We start from the raw sequence: 19,848 nt of genomic DNA, 5'->3' as shown, positions 1-19,848 counted from the left end.
GGGGGCGGGCGGCCGGAGGACTACGAATCCCGTCGTGCCCCGCGCGCCGCCCGCCCTGACTGCGGTACCGGGGGCTGTGGTGGGCACCGGGCACCGCCGCCAGCCCCCGTCCAGCCCCCGGGACCGGCCGCCGCGGGGAGCGGCGCAATGGGCGGGGAGGAGGAGATCGTGCGCATCGCCAGGCGGCTGGACAAGATGGTGGCCAAGAAGAGCGCGGTGAGTGGCGGCGGCCGGGCCCCCGCAGCTCCGTGGGGGCGAGGGGGCCTCCCCTCTGCCCCGGTGTCTGCTCTGGCGGCCGGACCCTCCCTCTGTGCGGGGTCCCCGTCCCCGCTGCCGTGCGGTAGGCCCTCGCCGCTCCTCCCTCAGTGCCCGTTGGGAGGAGGCCTCCCCCATTTTGGGGGCCTCTCTCTGTGCGCCCCCCCCCTCCCCGTTATGGTGGTGGTGCAGCAGCAGCCCCGGCCGCCCATCAAGGTGGGGGCCCGTCCCCCAGACCTGGGTGCAGCGGGGTGGGCTCCCTCCCCGTTCCCCCTTGCCGTGGTTTGGGATTCACCCAGTCCCATCCCACCGCCCGTTGCTGGGGGGGGCAGCTCCATGTTCCGGCCTGTGGGGCCCCCTCCCTCCCCACGCTGTGTCCCCCCCTCAGGCCTCATGCCCCCCAGCCCCACAGTCAGCACCTTGGGGTTCCCCCTGTGCTGCCTGCTGGGGTGTTCTCCTCCAGCCCTCCTCCCCTGTCCTGTTGGGAGCTCTTGGGGAGGGGGATCCTTGCGCATCCCCCCCAGTACTGCCCTGGGACTGGGTTGTGCTCTTGGGGAAAACCCCACTGCTTCTGTATTTGCCTCCTGCAGCTCCGTCCCATGCGAGCACCTTCTGCTCACTCTTCTGTGGCCTGTGGGGGGCTGCCCTAGCACGCCGGGGGGCTTGCAGGGCGTGCTGTAACTGAGCTGGGGGCAGCAGCAACTGTTTCTGTGCCTAATGGGATGTGTCAGCTGGTGCTCGTAGCAGCAAGCTGGGTGACGAGGGTTTGTGATGGAGGTAGGCTGTGTATCTGTGTTTGGGGTGGATGAGAGGGCTTTTGGGGCTGTGGGGGGGACCGCGGAGGGGAAGGGGTTAGGGGAACGTGGTATTTGGGTGCTGGGATCCTGGGTTTGATTGTCACGTGAACTTCTGGATGCTGGACTGGCTGTGCCACCCGTGGATGGCGGTGAAGGCTGGCGCTTGTGTAGCTGTTGTAACAACCCAGGAAAGTGTTTGGGCTAAACCGCAGCCTGTGATGTCTGTTCCCATTGATGGCAGGTTTTCAACGCCATTGTTGAAATAGGAAAGGAGCAACTTTGCAGAATTTGCTTCCAAGCTTCATTGAGAAAGAGGCAGCTTCTTAAATGAGCGGTATGCAATGTTTCCTCTCAGCTGGCATTTTATACGGTACTGAACTGTAGTGTGTTTATTGTTATCAGCTAATTTGCGAACTCTTCCTGCAGGATTGTTGCCTGGAGTACCAGTTTGTTGCTCTAGTTTTTGCATGGATCCTCACTGGCTGCCATTGTGCCAAGTGGCGCCATTTCTGATAACGGAGACAGGAATCACCCAGTCATTTTTTATGTTAAGGGCTGGATTTAATGGAGCCCGTTTGGCTGTTGGAGGAACGGAAAGGTGTGAAACTGCCTGAGTGGGAAGTCCCTCGTACGGTAACGTGTGGTTTGTGCTGGTGTGAGTTGCTTGTGCGCACACTGAAAGCTTTGACTCTGCTTTGATTTGGCTTTCTCAGCATCTGTTCTGTAGGGTGGCACTGGCAGCTGGATTGTTTCCTGCAATGAGTCGGAAACGGCCCTTCTGCATAGGGAGGACTGAGACTGAGGACAGGGTCTGGCAGTGCAGGCTGCTTCCCTTCTATACAGTCGTAGGCTTTGTAGGTCTTGTGCTGCAAATGGGCTTGGAGTGGTTGGTGTTTTAAATGAGCTGTTAAATGTGAACACTAGAAGGCCTTGTTTGATAGGAGGGGGATGGGAGGAAGGAGCCAGCTGAATGAAGACAGGCATACTCCAAGCTGTGATGTGCTGAAGGGAGACTAGTGCTTCTATCCCTGCCATTTCTCTGAGTGACTAGCAATTTTAGGTATTTACAGACTGCCTAGTGAAGATTTTTTTTTTTCTGGGTCTGTGTTCTGGGATGCAGAGCTGATGCAAGGAAACTTTAAGGAGTTTCAAATGAGCAGCTCTTCAGCATCACTGCTTGATTGCTTTGCTCCTGCTATGGGCTCGTCTCCTGAGCAGAGTGGGATATTAATATGGAAACTAGGAAACAGCTACGTTGTTTTTCATGCTGTAGAAAGAGGATACTTTGAGCTCTGGCCCTGGACGGTGATTCTGAGCTTTCGGTGGGGGACTGAGGTTCTTGCAGCTATGCTAAATTGTTCTTGTGAGCTAATATCATTGATCAGGGCTCCTAAAAGAGTGAGCTTGATAGTACGATTACTCCTGCAAGCCCAGGGGTGTGCTGAGGGGACAGCTGTGATTCAAGAGTATATTTTTCAGGTGTTAAAAATGTTAAGCTTGCCAGGTAAGGATAATAAACTAGTGCTGCAGTTGTACCATACACCAGCAAAGACCTGTAGCATTCCAGTTCTCTTCTGTTTTCCCCATTCCAATACCTCAAGTGCCTCTGAATCATAGGATCTACCGTCTGGCCAGAACAGCAATCCCAGTGGTAATCTTGCTGATGCTTTAGGGAAGGCTTGTTGGTGCTTTTCCCCTTTGAATTTAACTTTCTGAATTTATTCCCAAGCTTTTTTATTTCTTTACTAAAAGCTGGGGCACTCATTCTGTTTCTCTTTTCCTCTCCAGGATGGTGCAATGGATTTACTGAAAGAACTGAAGAGTATGCCTATGACTTTGGATTTACTGCAGGTGAGTTGCACAGTTAGGGTAAAAAGCTGAAGTCTGCATGTGGATGAGTTCAGAATATCTAAGTAAACTTAATAAATTAACCCTTACTACTTGCCCACTCAATGCATCGAAATAAATGTTAAGTCCAGAAAATAGTACTGAACCCGGGTTTGGAACTGGCAATTCAATAGTTCTGGGCTACCACAAAACTTTCTGCCTGCAACTTGTGCACAGCTCATGTGGCAGATGTGGGTAAATACTCAAATCCTTTCTTAGGCCTCAAAAAGAGGGAAGACCAGATTAAAGTAGCAAACACAAAGGGCAGTCACACGGGGAGGCGTTCTTTAAGTCTTTGTAATGGTGATATTCGGGACACTGGGGAGTTGTGAACAGAATTGCAATTCAGATTAAGATACATATCCTGGATTTTTTCACTTTAAGTTTGAATGTCACTTATAAGTGTGTAGAGAAGGTATTTGTGGGTGACTGAACGTCTAGCATCTGATCAGTTTGAGTAAGCTGGAGAGTGTCATCTTGCTCTTCCAAACTGTAAGGAGAAAATAATTCTGAAAGTCCTTAGTTACTTCATATCTTGGTCATTGCTTTGACTTCATCATGCTTCTTGCCAATTTCAGTTAGTAAAAAATGACGAATCTGTACTTGAATGATTCATTTGAATGTTCACTTCCAGTCCACCCGCATTGGGATGTCAGTAAATGCACTGAGAAAGCAGAGCACAGATGAAGAAGTGATATCACTTGCCAAATCCCTCATCAAATCTTGGAAAAAACTTCTAGGTAAGAAAAACAGCATGTGCCTGTCAGATTTGACTTGTGAAGGAGCTGGCTTCAGCAGGAGGCAGGGTTTCTAGGGAGAGCTTATCTATTGATCTGAATAGAATATTCTAGCTAATCAGCCTTTACAATTACACTCTGTCTTGGTTTCCTACCATGCATTCGCCTAGATTTAGCTCCATTTTAGCTAGCGCATCCTTGAAAGAGCATTGAAAGCTTTGGGACTATTCTTAACGCACACCTGTTCATATAATTAATGTCATTTGTAGAAAAAAATCTGTGCTCTGAACCCTCCGCCCCGCTTGTGTGCTGTGTGCTGTTAGTACAGCATACGCTGTCGACCTTATGCAGTGACTTGGAAAGAGAAATGCTTGAATGCATTTTGGGTGATGAGTTATAGAAGGACCTTAGTTTAACACCTTGTAGACAAATTCACCTGGACTGTTTCCTGCTGGGGAGGCTTTCGTGGTGATGGACGCTGACAAGCAGAAGCTTGTAGCTGTCTGAGAAGTCTTAATGCTGATACAGCACAGACAAATGTCAAAATTACAGATGGAGGGATTACAGATAAAATTTCAGTGGTTATCTTTGTGATAAAAGAACGAAGCATCTGCAGCGCTGAGATTGGGAAGGCAGCTCTGTGTCCTGCTAGCAAGACTGTGTGCCTCCCATTCTGTGCTAGTGGCAAAGTATCCCAATGTGAAAGTCAAACACTCCTTATGTTTTAAATAGATCTTTTGGGCAGTTGTGTGTAAAAAGACCGAGAGCCGTGTGGTGTTTGAGGCGAAGTGAAATGTGCAGGTGGCTCTAGCCTTCACCCGCAGGCTCCCGGTTGCTTGATAGGCAAAATGAGTGTTAGAAGCACTGTTTTCCTGTCCTGGCTGGAACTTCAGTCCACCGAGGGTTGATGTGTATTGACTAGGCTGAGACAGTTTACCTCTGGGTCAGGCTTGCTCTACAGTGGAATGGAAGTCCTCCCAAGGGTTGTGCTATTGGCTTTCAGCTTTCAGCAGCACTTGGGAAAGACTAGAAGTTGTACTCCCAGGAGGACTAGCCTGTGCTGGCCCTTCAGGTGGTGTTTTGCTGGAAAAGCTGCTTTTAGTGGTGCTTTAGAGAACTTGATCTAATCTGTACTCAGCAGCCAGGGTGTCCGTGAAAGAAACTTTTGTGATGAGGCATGTCTTGTGAGGAAGCTTATCTCCCAGGGAGGGAAGGTGATTGCTCTTTAGTTTGGTGAGGAAAGCTTTTGTTTGAATTAGTTTCTACTTAGAGGCAAGCAAAAGGTCTGTTGGAAAGCATAGAAGACTGTAAAGGCATTCTTTCTCCTCATTCTTTTTGGAGAATAATAACTTGCCTTAGACAAACACTGTGTTGTGTTAAGGCATTGATTATTTTATGCAGGGTTGTAGCATAAAGACCAGTTCTGAAGCCTTTAGCATCTGTTTCTTTTCTTTTGAATATAGATGCTTCTGAGGAGAAAAGTGAGGAGAAAAAGAAAAGCCTGTCCTTGCCAACATCTTCCTCAAAGGAGACTGGTAACTCAAGGGACCAAAGGTAATGCTTCCTTTCAACCAAAGTCGATACTGTTACAGAATTTGCATTTTTTTTAAGGCACCTTACATTAATTCTACGTGTCTGAGTTGTGAATTTTGTGCAGTCAAATTCTTGGTCAGAAACACCAGAAGTGCAGACCTCTTCACACGGATGATCTCTGGTGTTTTTAATACTGTAATACAGAAATACAATCTACAAAATACAGTGGCTTTACTAAGTTTATTTCATTCATGTCTTATTTCATGTTTTTCTACTCTTGGTTATGCGTTGGTTTTTCTATTAGTAAAACATTCCTCTTTTTTTGTGTTGCATTTTTTATATATTTTTGCTTATTTCTAACTTTGAATTCCTTAGAATGAAGATTATTTTTGGCCTTTGCAATATCAAGCGATGGATGGGATTGATTGATATATCACTATAGCAAAACTTCCATTCCTTTGTCCTTGACAAGTCCCAGCAGAAGTCCTCTTTTCAGTCTGGACTGATGTCCACCCGTCTGGCAGGTCTGCTGCATGCTTGCTCCTTGCCATGTCTTGAATGTGGCATCCAGTTTCCGCTGTCTGTGACTGAGCGACTGCGCTTGACAAGCCGTTGAGCAGAGGCAGTGATCAAAGGCGAGGGGGCAAATATGATTTAAAGCTTTGTTCCAGAGACAGAGACTTCTCTCAGATCCCAGGAGGGTGTGTGCTTCATAGGTTTGCCCCTTAAGTGATCTAGCCAACCTTCCAAGTTTGCCAGAAGATTTAGAGTATTAAGGCTATAGTCCTGCTGGTTTGCAGGCTCTCTTCTATGCTTGCAGCCTGTCCTTGGTCACTTTCTTGTCACTGTACCCTTTGCTGTACCTTTTCCTTTTTTGCTGAGATCTTTCAAGGCTTGACGCTTTGGTGTGAGCCTTTGCAGCTCTACACAGAGCTGCTGGTGGAGAAGGCTACTGATGCTGAGCTATGTAACTTTAACTGACTTGCATCTTTGTTATCGCATTTCCTAAAGTTTGTGAAAAAGGATTTTCTAAGTGTTGCAATGAAAGTACTAGAGAACTTCACAGCCAGAATTGAGTCTTGTAGTGACGCAGTGCAACACGGGAGCTAGGGCTGTCTGGATCTGTGTATGATACAACCCGTGGCAGTCTGGTGTGTCAGTGGTATGGGGGTAGAACCACTAGGATGGAGTCTCTCAGCTGCTGTTTCCTTTTGTCCCATTGAGAGAAGAGGGTTAGAGAGGCCAAAGAGCAGTCAGTCATAGTGGAGAAGAGTTTGCTGTGTAAGCTGAGAGAGTTGGTCTGAGCAATATCGTCAGTCTTGTGATGCAAATATCTTCTCTTCATGATCCTTATACTCTAAAGTGCAGACTGGGCCTGCCTTCCCCAGGGTGTGGATGTAGGAAGGATCTGTTGTAGGGCTGATGAGGGTAGGAACTGAGCCAGTCATGGGTAAGAGCCTTTGTGCATGTCCTTACTGGTAAAGGGAGGCAGATTTCCCTCCAGGGTAAGAGCAGAAGCCTTTCTGGAAGTACTTGGCTCTTCCTGGGGGGGAAAGAAGGCGAGTGGTACTGACTTGGCTGGTACTGCTCAAGCCAGGAAGTAGTATATGCAGAAAGAAAAAGGGAAGCTTCTGATTGAACCTTTGGAAAATTGACCTTGTGTGGAATGCAGAGCCTGGGGGCAAGGAAGTGTGTGACATTCCCTGGGCACAGTGGCAATAGATACTTCATGAGCAAAAGGAGCTGGGCTTGCTAGGACATCTGGATTGAAGGCTGAGGCTTGTAGTAATTTCACTTGGAATAGGATCCTGGTTGTAGGTAGAGAGGCAAAAGTCCTCTGTCTCCTTGCTTTGTCAGACAGTTATGATGGGGTATGTGGAGTGGAGTTTTCTGGTTTGTGCTGCTAATGCTCACCTGTGCCTTGCTGTGCTGCAGATACTGCAAGGTGTTTTTCCTCCTTGATGCTTTCTACATGTATTCAGCCTCCATCTTCTGAATGGCAAAGCATCCCCTTGGCTGTGAAGGATAAACAGAAGCAAATGAATTAGTGTAGCACAGACCAGCAGAAGTGGCAAGCTCCTGGGTTTAGTCTGTTCAGCCAGGCTATCTTTACAGAGACAGGAATGCTTACTCTTCAGTGCTGCAAAATAAACTACTAATCTGCCTTGACACAAAACCCCCAATTTATTAGCAGTGAACGTCTTTGTTCTTTGAAGCACAGGCTGTGATGAAGGGAGCCTGACTAGCTGCTCAGTGTGTGATAGCTGGTTCAGATGAGGCTGCTCTCAAGACACCAAAGAGATCAGCTTGTATTCAGATATTTCAGCCACTTAGTCTGATAGATTTTGGCTGGGCTGCCTTTTTCTGTCAGGGAGAAGTACTTGATTAGCTCTTGGCCTGAGATTTGTGTTGCTTTCTGGAGCACACATGTAGAAATCCCTCTGTAGTGACTAGAGAGCTAGCACTGCAAGACCTGAAGGCTCCGAGCCAGCCAGCGTGGAGCTGGCACCTGTGAAGTTACATGCTGCATTACTTTAATCCAAAGCATATTCTGTTGTGCTGTAGTCTTTTAGACGATTAGCATAGTACATTCTAGTGGACTAATGTCTTTTTCTCTGTCTCTGGCAGCATGAGCTTTTGCTCTTCCAGGATTCTCTAAACTGCCTTTATTAGGTGGTTTTAGATCTGTGGCCTGAATTCAGCTCTTCTGTGGGATTTTCTTCCTGCAGCCTTGAGTTCTGCTTGCAGTCCCTGGCTCTTGCTTTGCCACCATTTTGTTCCAGCATAGCCTTTCTTATGTATAAACTTTTGTTGCCTGGATAGATTTACAAGCGCTTTCTCCTGTTTAAGAGGAACAGGATTTCCTTAAATCAGTCTTCTAGGTGTGTTTGAGCTGTTTCCCAACTATTCTAATTAAAAGCTAACTTTAAAGCTTAATAAATAACTGTCCGTATGGTCCTTGGCATGGCTGAGAAGTCTGTTTCATCTAATTCCTGAGTGATCAGTTGTCATCTCAGGGCAGGTGTGACATGTATGTGGATGTAGGTGAGTATGTCTACTCATTAGCTAACGGAAGTGGATTAACCATGCATCTTGCCTAGCTTTCTTTCCATGTCCAGGGAATAGACATCTAAATGTTTAAGTCAATGAAATTTGCAGATTGAACCTTCCTGAAAAATTAAGTATTACCTGTGCAAATACTAGTTTAAAGACCTAGCTTTTAAGTATTGAATGCGGTGAAGGTCGCTGTTGGGCGTTCACATGCATTGTTTTGCTCTGGGAGACTTTAGTGTCACTGTTACTTGCAAAATGAGACAGAAATTAAAGCTAGAAGAGCTGTCAGGAAAGCTTCTCCTGCTGCCCCTTCCCAGGACAGCACAACCTCTGCCCAAGCTGTCCCTGACAGGCTTTTGTTGAAGCTGCTCTTTGACAACCCTGAAAAAACCTCAGGGTAAGACATTTTCACAGCTGCCCTTGGCTGTATCTTCTAATTCATGACTCACCTTTACAATCTGAAACTTGCTCTCAATCAAAACCTGTCTTGGTAAGGCCATTTCTTCATGCTTTTGTCTTTAGCAAGTATGGAGGATTTTTTTCCACTGTCTTCCTTCGTAACAAGTTTCCAGTATTTCGGGACTTTTCTCCTCTAAGTCTTCTCTGCTGCAAACCATTCCAATTCCTTCTTTCCTTTTATTGCAGGTATGTTTTCTAGGCTTCTTGTCTTTGTCATTCGGGAAGTCTCATTTTTCCAAACAGTTTTATGCAATATGATCGGCTGTGACTTTTAGATGAGTTATTCCTGAGTTGTGTATGCTTTGCTATATACCCCCCATGTGTGCTGCCTATGATCTGCACATAGCTGCTTAAGCACAAAAGTACCTGATGGTGATTTATGTGTCCCAGCTAAGAGAAGACCATCATCTATTTGATTATTTAAAAGCTAATTATTTTCTTTTTTTTAATATATGCAGTGTAAATCCTATTGAATGTTTTGAGCTGTTAGGACACAAATCTGTTCCTTAACAGCCTCTTGCAGTGCTGACCAGTAAAACTAGCTAGTAAAAAGTGTTTTTATTCAGCTACTGGTTAAAACACAGTAAGCTCGCAATATAATCTCCCCCATAGAGTGCATCTATTTCGTCTGAGCAAGAAATTAATCTTCTGCTGTGGTTTGACCTGAACAATTTGCTGAAGGTGCACTGGTGGATGCTTCTTAAAGGGGCCTGGCGAGGTTTTTGAACTGCAGAAATCCAGTAGCCCTAATGATGATCTGCAAGCCAGACTGGATTTGAACTTAGCAGCAGCAGGGTCTCCCAGGGTAAGTCCCTGAAGTTGTCTGGCTCAGTTTGTGCAGCAGCAAACTCAGAACGTTTCTAGCTTAGCACTGTTTTTCTGTGGGCTGACTAATCCCTTCCAGGACAGTGTGGTGGAAGTGCCTGGTCATAACAGATTTGGTTTTGGTGGCAAAGAACTGGCAGTAGTGACCCAGTTTAACAGCGATTGTCAAGCCACTTGGATCTTCAAGATGTTGCCAGGATGGTATCTGTGAAATACCAGCATTTCTCTTCTGGTTTTTTTTTCCCTTTGTGTCCCATTGCGTTAATGCTACCAGGCATTGGCCATAAATACAGTGTGTTTTATGGCCCAAACACCAAAGTCAGAGCAGTCTCAGCTGAAAATTGCTGTTTTGCTGTCTAGATTTAAGGCAGGCGGAAAGCTCTATAAAATCATCTGGGAATCATAATAGCCCAAATCTTTTACTAACAATATTTCAGGGCTAACTAACTCTGTGCACAGATGTTAGGCTTTACAGGCAAGACATTTCAGCACTGTGGGTGTACACCCAGCTGAAGTGCTCAGTGAAGTTACTTCTGTGGCATGCAAACCTCTGTGGTGTGCGCAAGCCCAGCCTGTGTGGTGATTCAGCCTGCCCACATCATGTGGCGCTTGTGCAGGCAGGTCTGGGCAGCGATTCTGTGCCTTCCCTCTCTGCAGCTGGCTCCCCTGGTGGGTGACCTGACTGAGTCAGCCACAGCAGGCAGGTGTTTGCATTCCCTTGGCTGTGCCCATGATTGCTTGCAGGTGGAAACGAAGTTATTTTTGTGAGTGAAGCGGTATTTATTAGTCCTGTGCTAACCTGGCACCTGTGCAAGCCATGTGTGATTGTGTAGGGGTGCTTCTCTGAGATGAGTAATCAGAGTGTCTTGTCCAGATTACAGGAAAAAGGAAGATCCTCTTATGTGTCATGCTTTGGTTTTTTAATATCAGAGCTGAAGGAGACGTTTTCTTTCTTTTCCTTAGCACGGCAGCTCCTTCTTCTGGAGGGTCTAGTGTGGGCTTCTCTGATTTCTGCCCCAGAAGGCAGCATGCTGCACTCCTTATCGGATACAGAAAGCTAGAGTGGGGATTTTTGCTTAGCTGTTCTTTCCTACTACTGATATCTTGGCAGTAGAGGATGAGAGATGAGGAACCAGCTGAGAGTAACTTTAGTGGTGGCTTCTGCTCCCTTTCTGCCAAGAGCGGTTATGGACTTGGTGTCTTGTGAAGTGAGAGAGGAATGAAGCACCATGCATCTGTGCACTATGCTACAGACCAAGAGTGCCGATGGTCTCAGGAAGTCCTGAGTGTATTTGAGTTACCAATGGTGTCCAATGGCTTCGTAATATTGTCGCTTGATGGCCAGCGGTGCAGCAGTTGCGATATGTGTTAATAACAGAAGTTGGTTGGCATGCCTGCTACATGGATGAAACTCCATTTACAGCCAGCAGAGTCCACAGGAGAGAGCGTATCTGGGCTGGTGTTAGTTGCTGTATTGCGCTGTACGCTGACATGGGGCCAAGTGCCTTTGCACTGTTTTCCTCTGACTGGTTTTGTATTGTGATTAACAGGATGCTTGGCCACATACCTGCTGATCCCCTCTCAGTGACCTGAACTGAGACATTCTGACAGGTGAAGTTTCTCTTTTAGCTCCAACAAAAGGCAGGAGGCTCCGAAGACTCCAACCACCCCCAAAATCACCACCTTCCCTCCGGCACCCATCACCTGCGATGCTGTCCGCAACAAATGCAGAGAAATGCTGACAACAGCTCTACAGGCTGATGGTAAGTGCTGGGGGAAGCCCTGCATTGCCTGAAGTGCTTCACAGCTCCTGGTGTGTTCTGACAGAGACCTGTGAGTGTGGGTCAGCACCGACTCCTCTTGATAAGCTCTTCTGGAGCAGCCTTGTCAAAGGATTACTGCCATCAGCTCAGCCTGGCCACTGGTCACCCCTTTGACAACCTGGCTGGCATTGCAGCATTTTTAGACACTTGTACACGGACCTGGCTTGAACCAGAGGCACAGCAATGTGTCAGGTGATGGCTGTTAAGAACACAGGGTTGGTTATGTGGGGTCTTCTGCTCTGCAGCCTGGGGTGGTCTGGCCAGAAGTTTAACCTTCAGGTGTGCAGATATTTGCTTCCCTTTCTAGTGCTCAGACTTGTCTGATTGCTGTAAAGTGAAGCTGTCATCTCTGCTTACCCTGGGGGTGCAAAATGAAGCTGTAACTCAGTACGTGGAATGCGTCAGTAATGGTGCTTATGCCAGTCACCATCTGCTCTTGGCCTCCCCTGCCTTTGCGGACTGGAGCCTTTTAAATACTGTGGTCCCCTGTGGGTCTGGGGTGGAATACGTCTCTCTTGCTCTCAGACTGAGCCATCTAAAATGAGAGGCGACTGCAGGTGCTCAGCGTCTCTTGAAATCAGATTTTAAACACCTCAAGCTAAACACATACTTGTGTCCAAATTGCAGGTCCTTTTGGAAAACTGGGGTCTAAGCGCTGCAGTTTTATTACCTTGGAGCCAAGGAATGTAGATGGCAGTTGGAGAAGTTCACAGTGTCTTTATTTCTAGCCTTCCTGTGTGTGCGTGTGCCTGTGTTTATATATATATGTATATATGCTGCATTAAATACTTTGTGTAACTATTCAAAAAACTCTTTCCATATGAAGTCTGGGAAGGAGTCCCCTTGAGTCTTCTGCTAAGGTCAGCCCTGTTCTGCCCCATCTTCCCTGCTTCATGACGTTGGTTATCATACCCAATGTCCAAACTCATAGTGGTTATTGCACTCTATACGATGCTGTGTAGTTGGTGTGTGAAAGAGGGGAGTGGCAGAGTCCTGAGGGGAGAAGAAAAATGAAGGTGTGCTTTCAATGCTGCATGCTTTTGGGCCCTGCTGGACAGTTGATCTGAGTAGAGCTAGTTCTCATTGAAACCAGCATCGGATGAGACTCAATTCTTGCCTATGTATGTTTGATTTCAACTAAACAAAAATATATTGAAAAACTGTGCTGGGGCCAAGGTTCGTGTTAGCTTTGTCTAGTACGGTCCGTCTGCTAGAGAGGCAGAGGGGACAGACTGGTTTGATTGGTCCATTTTCATCACTGCCCTTTTCAAAAGGGTCAGAGGGTAGCTAGAGTAAAGGCCAAGATACCATTTGATGGAAAGGGCACATAAATCAAAGTAGCAAACCATCTAGATTTATATCTCAGAAATACTGAGCCTGGGGACCCCTTGCCTTGTTGGAAGTCATTGACCCCACGTTTCTCTTGCCTTACAGATGACTATATTGCCATCGGTGCTGACTGTGAGCACATAGCAGCCCAGATTGAAGAATATATCCTTACTGTAGAGGGCTTCCTGGAGGGCCTGCATGCCTCCAGGCCATGAAATTAATATGCTCGGAGGAAAAATGGGATGGTCTTTCTTTGCATAAATATTCTGCTGCAGCTCTGCTTGTCAGGGTTCTGTGTCTGGTTCGAGCTTGGCTTGGCTGAGTTCTGGGTCACTCAGGAGCGACCAGTGTGGTACTGGGGAGCTCAGGGCAGACCTTTTGCTACTGTGATGGACACAGTTATTTCCTTCCTGTTTGCACCATAATGCACTGTAATTCACAGTTTGTCCCCATCAACATGCTGTTTCCTGCTCTTCTCAGCCCTGCTTCCAAATGCACACAACTCCGTGTTGCAGAGACTGCCGATAGAGACAAAAGCAGTGGGAAGGATGGAGCAATGAGGATCAAGTTGCATATTGTTTTGAGATAAGGCAGGAGTTTGCTTGGTTTGGGGGCTGCGGGTAGGAGGTGCAGCTGGGCTATCTTAGTGGAGGGTTTTGTGACTACCTTGCCGAGAGAAGGAGCAGGTTGAAGAACTTGAGTGTAATTGAAAACAAAGATTATTTTCAGCCCAGTGAAAGAGCCAGAACTGAAAGCCCCTGGACTCTGGGATTGTGTAAGCCTGCTCTCAAATCCAGCATTAACCTCCCAGAGCAGGCGCTGCTGTTGATTGCCAGCACCCTCGTGTCCTGGCAGCGGGTAACACTCCCTGCTATTCACAAGTGGTGTAGAAAGTGCTTGAAGGCCTCAGGGTTGATTGTAGACTCCTTGACTGCCGTGTACGCATATACCAAGATGTCAAGAACACCGACATGAAATACAAAAATCGAGTGAGAAGCCGCATCTCTAATCTGAAGGACTCCAAAAATCCTGAGCTGAAGAAGAATGTGCTGTGTGGGGCAATTACCCCTGAGCAGATCGCCGTGATGACCTCGGAGGTGAGGAAGCCTGAGGTTTGCTGCTTACAGGGGATGTGCCCTTTGGTTTAGCTTAAGCAAAGGGCTGGTCAGCTGCTGGAGTTGCAGATTTCACAGCAGCTGCTACCAGAGCATGTGGGGAGCAAGGTAGCAATGGGCTTTGCAGTGTGGGCAGTGGTCTGTTGGACCTGCAGGTCATCGTGGGGGCCTAGGTATGAAGCGGAAACCGGGAATGAAAGGCTCTCTGTCTGAACACCCATCTGTTAGGCCACCCTGTCCTGTTGACTTTCTGCTGAAGTGGGTGTGGTGGTAGAGTTGGACAGATGTGATTTTACTGCTTTTTTTTTTTTTGGAAAGGAAATGGCCAGTAATGAGCTGAAAGAGATCAGGAAAGCCATGACAAAAGAAGCGATCCGGGAGCATCAGATGGCCAAGACAGGAGGGACGCAGACTGACCTCTTCACCTGTGGGAAATGCAAGAAGAAGAACTGCACCTACACCCAGGTTAGTCTTCCTGCTCCTGCAGCCTCCACACCGTTGACCTCTGCACAGGACATGATCAGTCATGGTCGCGAGCTCTTACTGTTCAGTGACAGGCCCTGCAGCATGGCACAAATTTTGCCACTGGTGGAGAGACCTTTTCTGTGCGCTTGGGGCTCTCTGCTTTTGCACAATCATTTTTGCACATGTTTCCTTGGAGCTTGTGTAACTTCTTTTGGCTCATTTGTACAAGAGTAGGGGTTGTGCAGCACCAAGGAAGCTTTTAAAAGTACAGCAGTGCTGTTTGCTGTGCAGCTCAGGAGAGCTGCACATTGAAAGCAGGTGCTGGGAACGTGGGGATTTGGACGAGAAAGGAATGGGTAGTGTAGAGGAAAGGGACTGCAGAAACTGAGGCAGGCATGTTGATGGTATTAAAAGTACAAATTAAGAATGATAAGCTGTGGCTGGACGAATCCCAGCTTATTTAAAATCCAATAGCATGAAGCAGGTGAAATGTAAAGAATAAATGAAGCAGTGACGTGAGCAAGCAGAAGGGATTTTTCTTCTCAATGGACAGCTGCTGGAAGCCTTGTGCATTACCAGTGCTTTCTAGTTCCCGTGTTCGTGCCAGGCATCTGGAGATAAATGTGCCTTTGCTGTGAGTCAGTGTTTTAGAATGTGCAGATACCCAAAAATGCACCAGCAACCACGCGATTGCTACTGAGTGGGTGCGCACAAACTGCGTGTGCAAGTGCAGAGTGAAACTCCTTTGTCTTCTTGGACCTGACATGCAAACGCAGATGAGAGGGAGCGCCAGGCAGCTGACCAGGGATTTTCCTTTGGCTCAGCAGCAGCCTTGCATTGCGCAGGCTGGCTCAGGCGAACAGCCTCGCTCTGCGAGTGCGTCCCAGTAAGTCAGCTGGAAGCACTACCTGGGCTGTCTCGCTTGCCTCAGCAGCACATGCGGCTCTGTCTCCACCTGTAGCGGACTGTTGTCCGACTGCCTGGAATTGGGGCAGGTGATGACAGTGTCTTCTAAAAAGAAATATCAGAAGGTTTTTCTGTATTTTTATTAGTTTTCCAGTGAAATCACTATTTGGTGACTGAGATGTTGTAAGTTCCAAGTAGATGAATTGGCATTTATGAAAGTGTTGGAAGCCAGGCAGTAACATCGGGTGAGAATTACAGAATTTAGCTATCCAGCATACTTGCAAAACGTGCTTAATTTGCATCATGCAAATACTGTGACTCTTGCATATTGGGTGATTACACATGTAGATCACCATAATTACACCTCGACATAGTTCTGCTGTCTGTCTTGTGCAGGGAGCGCCAGTATTTTCAGGGTAGATCTGCCTTGTGGTATTCAAATGCCATGAAAATGTGATTTTTTTAGCAAAGTATGTGTTTCTGGCAAGAGCCGGTCAGAAACAGCAGTCACATCTGGGTTAAATATCAGAGTTCCTTAATGGCTTAAATACAAACCAGACTGGAAATGTGCAGAACCTGGTAACCCAAAGCATGTTCCTGTGAGGCCAGGACATAGGACTGGTCTGGGAGCGGGAATGGCTTGAGTGCTTTTTCTATGTGTTGCTGTGGAGCATGTGCTTGATGGGCTGAGAGTTTTGTCGTTTCGCTGCTGGCTGCATCACTTGCTGGGGGACAGTACAGGGAGGGCACCGGCTGTGGATATGTCCACCTCCGGTGCCACCTGCAAGGAATGGGCAGCAGAACAGATGAGGGAAATCTGCTGCCCCAAAATATGTCACTCCAGGTAGTGCCAGGCTCAAGAGGGGTCATGAGATGTGTGCCGAGGTCTCTATCTGCGTGTAGAACAATTACCAGACTCATTTCACAGGGAAGGTCCTTTTGCCCTCCCAAGCCTCGGTCTTTCATTGATTTCTGACAGTGTGAACCCAGCATGAATCCCTGGTGGCCAGAGGGACAGGGAGCCCCCTGTGACTCCCGCCATGGGGCCATGTGTGATGCTCAGCTCTCACTTCCCTCATCATGTCGTCCCCCAGGTGCAGACCCGCAGCTCCGATGAACCCATGACCACCTTCGTCGTGTGCAACGAGTGTGGGAATCGCTGGAAGGTAGCACACCAAGGATATTACTGGCACTGAGGGGTGTTAGGGTAGCTGCACCCACGATGCTGCAGACGCTTAGCTGCTGCCCTCAGAGGTGCTTGCCAAACGCTGACTGGCTCTAGCAAGTGATCTTTCCTCCCCGCACAGAGGCAAGAGCTCCTGGGTTCATCCCATCTCTGCAGACCAGCTGGGGTCAAGTCTCACTTTTGTATTCCCTGCCTCCTTCCTCACATCCCCTCTTCTGCCATGACCAGCTTCACAGTGCTTTCCATGCTCCCTCTGCCCCCTGAGAGATGGTGGTGATGACATTCAGGATTTTAAAACTGCTCTTTGACACTGCGCACAGAGCTTGGGGATGAGCAGAAATCTCCCAGTCAATGGCGAGCAGAAATGGTGCCGCTACCAAGAGCCAAAGAGCCACGACTGAGAGATTCGAATGGGGAGCTGTTTGGCCCCTGCTCCAGGGGCTGAGCCCTGCCTCTGCAGGATCCCCAAGCCCTTGCCAGCTTCAGAAACAAGACCATCACCTGGATCCTTATCTTCTAGGCAGCACACGCATGACCCGCAACTCCCCTTGGCAGTGCGGTTTTTCTAATCGGGGTTTAAACTCCCTTCTCTTGCAGTTCTGCTGATATGTGCCATGGCCCGAGAGCAGCAGCCAAACGCAGATCAGAGCGCAACCTCCATACGCCAGCTCCCACGGCAATTGTGTATTGTGTCCCAAGTGAGTTTGCATTGTCACGCGCTGAGAGAGCAGCTGCGGGGAGGCCTGCCTCTCTGCTTGGGCCTCAGTGGAGAGCCACAGCTTTGGGCTGACAGGTTGGCAGGAGAGCTCACTTAAACACACTTAGTTGTTATTTTCTCATCTAAGCAAGTACGGTCACTTTTTTTCTTCAAAACTAATATTAAACATTTTTGTCAGTTTCTGACTTTTATTTCAACTGTGTGTGCGCAGCACTTTGCTTTTTGCGGTGTGGAACTGCATGGGAGCTTGGCAGACGGTCGGTGGCCAGATGGATGAGGACTGAATGTGCCTGGACCACCGGAAAGGGAGAAGCTGCTTGTAGGTACACCTCAGTGCACGCAGGCTTGTTCCTAGTCAACCTGTGAAATCTTAAGATGCTGGGCCAAGTCCTGGGGTGGCTGGGTGGGCAGTAGTAGTCTTCCTCACCTGGCTGAGGAGATATGTTGGTAGAACACAGCTTTGGGGCCATAGCTTTCCACCCTGGCAGCATTTGTTTGGCTTGGCAGTGATGCATACCTTGTCATCTCAGGCCTTGAAATGCCAACAGCATAGGCTGCTGCAAAGGTGAGAATGCGCTGCCCAGGCTGTAACAGACGAAGCAGGGGACAACAGGCACAACAAAACGCCAAAACCTCACGCTGTTGATCTCGGGGAGCAGAACAGGGAGAAAGGTGTGCTAGGCCCAGGTGAGGTTAGCATTTCGTAGCACTCCATCCCTCCATGGAAGGAGACCCTTGTAGCCAAGAGCTCCCTCGGCTTGCGGCTGGCTGGGAGCCGGGAAGGTCAGGGCAGTCTCCGAGAGGGTCTGGTGGCCTGTTGCTATTCCTGCTGCCTTGCAGAAGGCTGCTCCCCTTGGAACAGCTGGGAGCAGTTAATCTTGATACAGCGACAAGCCATCAATAAGAGAGGTGGAGGGAATCCACTAGCCAGCGGCAGTGTTAAAAGGGAGTCCCAGGCACTTTCCTGCTTGTGTGTGCTCTGCTTTTAGCTTGATGGCTGAAAGGCAGCCTGAATTTTCAGTGACTTGCTGGAGAGGCTCAGGAGGAGTGGAAATGCTGCAAATACAGGAAATTTTCCAGAGGCTTGGACCTGGAGGTGGCAGGGGTTACAGATATTGGTGGGAGATGTTAGCACTTGGCTCTAGAAACGGTTGAGGTTTGAAGTGAGCTCGGAGCTGGTGCTTGGAATGGGTGAGATAAAGGAAGGAGCAAGTAGCAAAGAGGTGAGATGACGGAACAAGTAGCAAAGCAAGCCTCAGGTGCAAATAGGACCTTATGAAAGGGACCTGCAGGATCAGGCTTTTTCTGGGAGGTGACTAGAACCTGGTGGGGAAATTCTGTCTGTCCTCACAACAGTTTTTTAGCCTGCGACTTAGAATCCTCCTTTTCCTAATCTTTAACTGGGGTGATGCAGCATGTCGGGGGAACCCAGCTGGGCCCCTGAGTTTGAGGCTGCTCCGGAGCAGTGACGAGCAGTGCAGGAGCATTTGCAGTCACATCTCTTAATGGCACCGCTCCCCTGTTCCAGGGTGAAAACCAAGCATTTCCACTGGCTTTTCAGCTTGCCAGACAGCAGACATTCAACAGAGACCTTGGAGATGTTTAGAGGGGAGTAAGCAGCCACATGAAAGCAACTGGAAACGTGCTCCCAGCCCCTTTGAGGGCTGCGCTCCTCTGGAGGCAGGGATCCCCACAGGATCCTTTGCTCGGGGCTTTCACTTGACAGGGTGCAGCCAAGTCTCCCAAGAAGGCAAAGATTCAAAGATGCTGACAACTCGTTTAAGCCTCACGAGCCTTGCGGTGAATGGGATTATTCAAGCCAGGCTTGGGAGGGAACAGTGTCCTTGCAGTAATGCTTGAAAAAAGCTTCAGGATCTGAAACCCAAGCTGGCCAAAGCACTCTGGCTCGTGCGCTGTGAGCAGGAGCCAGCTAATTACCGGTTGCTGTTGCCTTTCTTCTTGTGTTACTGTAAGGAGGGGAGCTGAGCTTGGGTGCAGTTAGACAATCCTGAATTAGGTGTGGAATCCCAAGCAGAAGGAGCCCCTCTGAAGTGGGGGCAAAAAGTACTGTCTCAGGGTACCTTACGGTGCCCTTTTCTGGGATAACACCGAGGCAAGCCAGCGAGGGGAAGGCCATGGGATACAGAGGTGTCTTAGAAGTAAAGTTTTGCTTATAAATTATTTTGAAGTGCTAGGAATGGGAGCAAGAGCCCAGCTAGATTATCTGGTGGCAGCAGGGTCTTCCCTGGGCTGAGACCTCTGTGGCCTGGGGGGAGGCTCTGACCCCTGCAGTGCTCTTGTACAGCTTCAGGGATGCTTGGCTTCCAAACCTTGAGCTGGGGCCACGTTTTGAGAATGAGCCATTTCCTTTACTCACAGAACAAGCCAAGCACCCAGAGCTAAAGCCTCCCCGGTGCAGGGTGGGGATGCTGCAGGGCTGTAGTGGTGCAGACTCTGCACTTGTGGGGGAAAAACCTGCCAATAACAACCAAATAATAACAATACTGGCATTCCTGAACAAATGAACTGTCTCTGGTCTCTCTCAAAAATACATTTTCTTGAACTGTATTTCCATCTTAGCAAACAAAACTAAATTTACTGACATGAATTTCCACACAGTCATGCCACTAGGAAGGAAGGAAACAACAACAAAAAAAAAAGCTCAATTTTTTTGTTTGTTTAAAAAATATCTTCAATAAAAAGAACCAGTGCTCCTTTTTTCTTTGAAAGGGAGGGAGGGAGAGAGAGGAGGGGAAGGG

The 19,848-nt window shown here is 48.3% G+C and overlaps 1 protein-coding gene across 5 annotated transcripts; it reads left to right on the top strand.

Annotated features, from left to right (window-relative positions):
• Positions 1-10: 10 nt before the first annotated feature.
• Positions 11-17,286, top strand: TCEA2 (transcription elongation factor A2). Of its 5 annotated transcripts, none has more exons than XM_056353412.1 (12): positions 161-216; positions 1,294-1,386; positions 1,479-1,650; positions 2,841-2,903; positions 3,574-3,679; positions 5,140-5,230; positions 11,177-11,310; positions 12,805-12,861; positions 13,642-13,796; positions 14,133-14,279; positions 16,280-16,351; positions 16,969-17,286. In XM_056353412.1, the coding sequence occupies exons 4-12, from the start codon at positions 2,850-2,852 to the stop codon at positions 16,975-16,977; spliced, it is 825 nt and encodes a 274-aa protein (XP_056209387.1). In that variant the 5' UTR covers positions 161-216; positions 1,294-1,386; positions 1,479-1,650; positions 2,841-2,849; the 3' UTR covers positions 16,978-17,286. The 5 variants fall into 5 exon arrangements, with proteins under 5 accessions (XP_056209383.1, XP_056209384.1, XP_056209386.1 ...); XM_056353410.1 differs by having other exon boundaries at positions 1,479-1,685; XM_056353411.1 differs by lacking the exon at positions 1,294-1,386 and having other exon boundaries at positions 79-216; positions 1,479-1,685.
• Positions 17,287-19,848: the final 2,562 nt, after the last annotated feature.

This window comes from Falco biarmicus, chromosome 10, assembly GCF_023638135.1.
Source record: "Falco biarmicus isolate bFalBia1 chromosome 10, bFalBia1.pri, whole genome shotgun sequence".
Classification (NCBI taxonomy): Eukaryota; Metazoa; Chordata; class Aves; order Falconiformes; family Falconidae; genus Falco; species Falco biarmicus.
The sequence above is the reverse complement of the archived record's forward strand: the minus strand, read 5'-3'. Positions and strand labels throughout refer to the sequence as shown.